Genomic DNA, 7,353 nt, shown 5'->3' on the forward strand with positions numbered 1-7,353 from the left:
CTTGTGACCACGCTGTGTATATATATATATATTGTTTGGAGACTTTTAATATTTAGAATTTAATTTTTGCAAATATTTTTCGACTCACCTGTTATTTATTTAAAACGTGAAATAATAATATTAGGAATTAGTCTTAAGTCTTGAATTTAAGATATCTCACTTGGTTAGTTTGAAGTGCATTTTGTCTCTCTTTTTACATAAAATTGTCTTATGGCTTATATCTTTTTTTATGTTTGTTTAAAAATGTAACTTTTTATTAGTGAAATTTAACATTTTAAGCTTAAATTATAGTATCGCTTCATATTTTAAAATGCCCCCCAGTGGTACAGCGGTATGTCTGCTGGCTTACAACGCTAGAATCCTGGTTTCGATACCCGTAGTGGGCAGAGCACAGATAGCCCATTGTGTAGCTTTATGCTTAATTACAAACAAACATATTTTCAAAATAACCTTGCGGTTCGGTGGTTCTGTTTAGCAATAAAGAACGACGAATTCTTCCAGTGTAAAGAGTAAGTTATGAAATGTTATTACAGTATTCATTATTACCTCACCAAAATTTTGTATAAAGTTTACGAGCTCAATATTTATATACTTAAAACATGGTATGCACTGTGCGATGGTCTGAGTGAATTTGTATTAAGAGGTAGTACCAAAGTAGAGGAGGTAGAGGTGCTTTTTGTTACCCGCTTTAAACACCCAGCTCTTAATGTCTATCCACAGTGTTTCACGTGACTAATTAATTGAAGGTCATTGGTCGCAGAAGTGTCTTACGGACCGAAAGTGAAAAGTCACAGGTCAAAGTAGGAAGTTTGTATAATTCAAAAACGGTTCTTCCTATCAGCGTAAAAACTTCTGCTAAGTTTATGCATTATTGCAATAGTGGCGGTCATTTTTTTATTGCATTCCTCCATGGAGAGTGCTAGCGCACTCCTTGAGATATATAAGACGTTTGTGTGCTCTTTACCCACACTTTGTTTATGTTGTGTTATAGAAAAAATGTAATAATGTTTTTGTGTAAGGACGTGACTCCTTTTATGAATGTATTTAACATTAACTTATGTCAAAAATAATAAATGCTCAATAACAACAATAATGGAAGGCAGAGGGGGTTTTACCCCCATTAACATGCCCCTTATTTCAAACAATCATCACGCAAAGTTTGGTTGAGATTAGCCCAGTGACCTAGGAGTAGTTAGATAACGGACAAACAGACAGACACACAGATTTTTGTGCTTTATATATATATATCACGAAGAACTGTGTATTTATCATTCAAACAAAGATATAGATCGATCTTCGTTATAATAAAAAGAAATTACTAAACAATAATAAAATACACCAACTACCTTCTATTTTCAAACTTTCTTTAGCTATTCATCGATACAATGTCTCTATAATCTCTCAGAGGACTGGGCATGGATAATTTAACAAAGACAAGCTGTATAAAAAGGAAAAATAACTTAACAAGGAGGATTAACTTCTCAATTTTCGTTACTTTGTTTACATAAGGTGTTTGAGTTACAATTATTAACATATGCGTCTAAAACTAAAATCAAACTAGCAATTATATGGCCTCTATATAAAAAAATAAGTTGATTTATGAGTCTTAGCTGTGATAAGTCAAGAATAATTTTAAAGAATAATAATGAAGAAGATATATTAATTTCCCTGCATTATGAAATACATCGAGGTTAGTAACCGCACTACAGTGCAGAGCAGAAAATGTTCTCTAAATATTTAAAAAGTTTTCAAAATTGATAACACACATGTTTATAACAAAAACTTTATTGAATGAATAGAGTTGTTTAAACATTTGTTTAACAACAAGCTGCCCAGTGTGGGCTAATAATACGAAGAATTAAATTGTGGCGGAATGCTACAAGTTCTTCAAATACCTATAGAATGATAGGTTTCTTTTATGTGAGTGTAAAACACTTGAATATACCAGTTCGAAAAACTTTATTATTAACTGCAATGTTTCGAGTTGAAGCCCTTCGGAGCCCGCATGGCCAGGTGGTCAGAGCGCTCGACTCGCAATCTGATAGTCGCGGGCTCGCCCTTTCAGCCGTGGGGGCATTATAATGTGACGGTCAATCCCACTATTAGTAGGTAAAAAGAGTAGCCCAAGAGTTGGCGGTGGATGGTGATTACTAGTTTCCTTCCCTCTAGTCTTTAACTCCTAAATTAGGGACAGCTATCACAGATAGCCCTCGTGTATCTTTGCGCAAAATTCAAAACAAACAAACAAGAAGCCTTTCGTCAAGCAGTTTAGAATATATTCTAACCTTTCAACGGCTCTGTCTGAGACTTTTTTCTACAGTGGATTATGGTTCTTATATCTTTTTTATGTTTGCTTAGTTTTCTACATCTTGCGGTCTTTTCTACTGTGTGTGTGTGTGTTTTTTTTCTAAATATTTTATACTAGTCTGTTTCTTCTTAATATATATATTTTAACAATGCTATCTGTTCCCCTTATGGTGTATTGTTCTGGCTAAACATTATTTTGCATACTAGATAATTTTGTTTCATTGGCACTTGTGCATTATATAATCATTTTAGATCAAAATATGTCCCCTGGTGGGTCAGCGGTAAGTTTCCGGCCTTAAAATGCTAAAACCTGTTGTTTGATTCCATGTGGTGGAAAAAGCACAGATCGTCAATTGTTTAGCTTTCGGCTAAAATACAACAACCGGATCCAAGTGTTATAGGTGAATTGCATTTTTTATTCTTTTTTAGCTACAAAAGGAACTCTTAAGATTTATTCCATTTTTTCCATATTGTGAATAAACGATGAAAACGGAAAAACGTTTCTTTATTTCCTGAACAAGTGTTATTTCATAATTGAATCAACACATGCACCTTCTAAACCTTGCCTTGCAGGTAAAGTAAACTGATCTATCGGCACATTAAGTTTACCCTTTTACAGGCATAGTTTGTTTTGTTTATCAACAAATCTACATGTAATGTATGATGTACAAGCAAGACACAAACAAACACAAGCTGAAATCAGCGTTCCGTATCTCCTGAGCAATGCTAAGTGATTCGAGATAACTTATAATAACCGAAAATGTAATTGTATTTCAGTTACAAATGATTGGATACAACTCTGACCTATACCCCAATATGACTGAAGCTGTACGATTACACAAGAACCAAGGACTAGTAGGCGTGTCTGTCATGCTACAGGTAAGGAGTTTCTATCATTTCATTAAACTAGTGTAAGCTAATTTCAGTATCATTAAACTAGTGTAAGCTAATTTCAGTATCATTAAACTAGTGTAAGCTAACTTCAGTATCATTAAACTAGTGTAAGCTAGCTTTAGTATCATTAAACTAGTGTAAGCTAACTTCAGTATCATTAAACTAGTGTAAGCTAACTTCAGTATCGTTAAACTAGTGTAAGCTAACTTTAGTATCATTAAACTAGTGTAAGCACTAGTTTAACGATACTGAAGTTAGCTTACACTAGTTTAATGATACTGAAGTTAGCTTACACTAGTTTAACGATACTGAAGTTAGCTTACACTAGTTTAACGATACTGAAGTTAACTTACACTAGTTTAATGATACTAAAGCTAGCTTACACTAGTTTAACGATACTAAAGTTAGTAAGCTAACTTCAGTTTCTCAATGACTGTATTTTTATCGAGAACTCTAAAAAAATGTGCTGTCTGGCAGTACTAGATATTTTTTGTTTATGTTTCTCTATCGAAAACGTCGAGTTCATTCTAATGAAAGTGGTCATCGCACAGAAATAGCTTAAAACTGGTCTTGAATATATTTTTCGTTTTTAATAGACTGGTCCAAAACTCTACTGTGTCTATACTACCTATACCCTACTTGAAAACAAGTTTTGAATATTGTTGAATAGTATAATTTGTTTTCGGTTCTAAGTCGATGCGGTTAGAGACGACTTATCATTTCTTCACTAGAAACTTTTGAAATGGTTCTCTATGAAACTTTCAAACTGTAAAAGTACCAGATAGAAGTGAAACACTTATAATAGACATTAACATCTATTTATTGTGATGTTTAGTAGATAACATTTTTACTACTTGTATCGTGTTAAGTTTATATTTAGTTTGATTATATTATTAAAATAAAACACTTTTTTTTCAAAAGTGATTAGTTAAAGTTTGTGATTCTATCAAATAGAAAGTCTTCTTTAGCACAGACTAGTTAAAGAAATTAGTGTAATTTAAATCATGGACTCTAAACATTTAATACTTAGTCATTATTTGTCTATAGGACACAGAGAATAGTCATTTAATAGAAATATTAAAAGATAGAAAACTGTTAAGAGTTTAGATTACCGAGTGCTGTTTGATCTTAGTCTTTTGATTACTAAGTATGTTGTCTTTAAGGTCTCGGAGGTCCGGTATGGCCAGGTGGTTAGGGCGCTTGACTCGCAATATGAGGGTCGCGGGTTCGAATCCCCATCACACCAAACGTGCTCGTCCTTTCAGCCGTGGGAGGCGTTATTATGTTACGGTCAATCACACTATTCGTTGGTAAAAGAGTAGCCGAAGAGTTGGTGGTGGGTGGTGATGACTAGTTGCCTTCCCTCTAGTCTTACACTGCTAAATTAGAGACGGCTAGCGCAAATAGCCCTCGTGTAACTTTGTGCGAAATTCAAAACAAACAAACTTTAAGGTCTCGGAAATACCTCAAAGGTACGTCAGAATTAATTGTTTGTTCGTTGAATGTCTCGTAAAGTTACTAGAACGCTATATGCATTAACCATCCCTAATTTTGCAATGGTAGATTAGATGGAAAGCAGCTAGTCAACTCTTGAGATACCTTTTACCAATGAATAGTGGAATTGACTATTGCATCATAACACCCCCACCTAAAAGGGCGAGCATGTTCGGGGACGGGTTTCGGATCCGCAGATTACGAGTTGAGCGTCCTAACCATCATACCATTCGAATTCTTATGTCAACTAAATTCTCTACTACTTTTTTTTAATGCATGGCTTGAAAATTGCTGTATTCTTTCGTCTGCAATATGATTAAGGTATTGCCTCATATATCTATAACTAGTAATCAAAATGTAATTCTGACGGTCATGTTAAAATATAAAGGTCTAAACTTAGTAATTAGTTCAATAAACTCCAGTTTTGGTGACAGCATCCACATACTTACGTAGGATACGACTTGAACAGAATATTAATTTTCAGACTACTATTGCACAAAGAAAGCTTATGGACCTATATAATTGTTTTCACACAAGCTATCATCGTCCATACACAAACCTTTTTTTTTTCTATTTCAGACATTTTTGAACCAGTAAATCAATTGTAACTGCCGTTTGGCTCGGGAAAGAAAATTCGATTTTGTTGTATTTGGTGCTTGGTCAGTCATGTTCAGCCGTCTTTCTATTTTTTCTTTATATTTCTAAATCATCACCAGAAAAAGCACGAAAAATTACTTCCAACAAATATTTAATACCAGAAAGATTTTATCGAAAAGGCTAAAATGAGGTACGTAAGATGTATTATTAAACTATGCAAAGACCATTGCATATCATTTAAGATCTTGTTTCCCTTTATAGAACTCGAAAATAATGGTTCAACTTACATTCCTGGCATAAGATTGGAATATTAGTAATAATCAATTAAGTCAAGATTGGTTTGGTTTGTTATGAATTTCGCGCAAAGCTACACGAGGGGCTATCTGCTCTAGCCAACCCTGATTTAGCAATGTAAGACTAGAGGGAAGGCAGCTAGTCATTACCACCTACCGCCAACTCTTGGGCTACTCTTTTACCAACAAATAGTGGGATTGAACGTCACATTATAACGCCCCCACGGCTGAAAGTGCGAGCATGTTTGGTGGGACGGAGATTCGAACCCGCGACCCTCAGATTGCGAGTCGAGCGCCCTAACCACCTGGCCATGCCGGGCTTTTAAGTCAAGAAATACTCAATGAAATTATTTTGTATCTTTTGAAAGATATTTGTTTTGTAATATTAAAAAACAACCTAAAAATGTAGTCAGTACAGATCATTAGTTTATGCATAAATGCTATCAGAATGCCAAGAAAAGTACATTGTTATGGTGATTTATCCCTACAAACCAACCTCTTTATAATTCAGCGTGCATACTTTTAGTTTATACAGGAATGTTGTATTTATGTATACACATTCTTAATAGTTTAGTCACTGAATAGCACAATTACTGAAGAACTGTCCTTTTGTATGCTAGTGTGAAGTTGCATGGGGCTCTTCTAATTTCATTTAGCTCTTAAATCTACTTCTCAGTACAAAGTACCTTCTGTTGATTGTTAATTGTATTAGGCAGCAGGAATAGCACATAGTAAATATGCAGTTTCCTAACTAATGCATAAAAGTTGGGTATAGCAAGCCTCTATACTACTATATTTCCTCATCCATCAAGGACAAGGACTCAGTCATAATGCATGAATCAACTTGATTATATGTGTTTCATAAGAAATGTTTATTCTATTCTGTATTTAATGCTAGTTTAATTAACATTATTTATTAAATTGTTTAATATATATAATATATTTATCAATTATTTTATTATTTCTCATTACACATTTTTATTATGAATGCTATTTTGCACTGTCAGTTTAGTATATCGATTTAATTTTGACCCAAATCTCCTAAGCCGGCTTAATCTTATGAGATATTATTGGGATTACGACCGAAAATATCGCCAACACTTAGGACAACCAGTTGATGAATCAATGCATTCTAATCAATATAAGTAAGAACGTTATACTGAAATAGCCATATTCATTACTGGGTTAAGTTTTAGTTATGATCTATAAGTAGCTAGCTATTATCAGAAGTTAATATTAATAATCACAGCATCAAAATTTTAGTCATAATACAAACATTCTATAAAAGTTGGTGAGTAGAATATAAAATGTAGCTAGTATCTTTAAGATGCTTTCAATACTAACATGCTAATTACGATTCATGCCAAAATCGTAATTGAATAATACAATATTTTCTTCGAGAAAGTTGGTTTTCTAGACTGTAGAGTGGACAAAGGCACACTCTGTATATTTCTATCTTAGTGGTGAATTGCACCTTAGATATTTCGCATTGTATTAGGTCGTCAAGAAATTAATGTCGCTTTTTTTTAGATGAAAAACACTTACAACTTATACATCAAAACAAAACGTTTATTTAATGACATAGTCTCCATTCTTATCGATTATGCTTTTCTATCTTACAATCAGGTTGTTAATTCTCTGATTAAATTAAATCACTTGGCTTTGAAGCAAAAAGCATGTCGATGTCTTCTTTAACACTTTCCACATATGCACACGTTTTCCCATTTAAGATGGTAGTTGTAGCGAACGAAAAAGATGATGTAATCTG

At 33.6% G+C, this 7,353-nt stretch overlaps 1 protein-coding gene across 2 annotated transcripts in view; it reads left to right on the plus strand.

Moving 5' to 3' along the window:
* The window catches only part of LOC106476489 (carbonic anhydrase-related protein 10-like), a 170,868-nt gene that overhangs the window by 123,118 nt on the left and 40,397 nt on the right, over positions 1-7,353 (plus strand). For both annotated transcript variants that reach the window (XM_022381324.1, XM_022381323.1), the window contains one exon: positions 3,085-3,186. In XM_022381324.1, the coding sequence (XP_022237032.1) occupies positions 3,085-3,186 (102 nt within the window). The remainder of the gene's footprint in view (positions 1-3,084; positions 3,187-7,353) is intronic.

The sequence above is a fragment of the Limulus polyphemus genome, unplaced genomic scaffold, assembly GCF_000517525.1.
Source record: "Limulus polyphemus unplaced genomic scaffold, Limulus_polyphemus-2.1.2 Scaffold156, whole genome shotgun sequence".
Taxonomy (NCBI): Eukaryota; Metazoa; Arthropoda; class Merostomata; order Xiphosura; family Limulidae; genus Limulus; species Limulus polyphemus.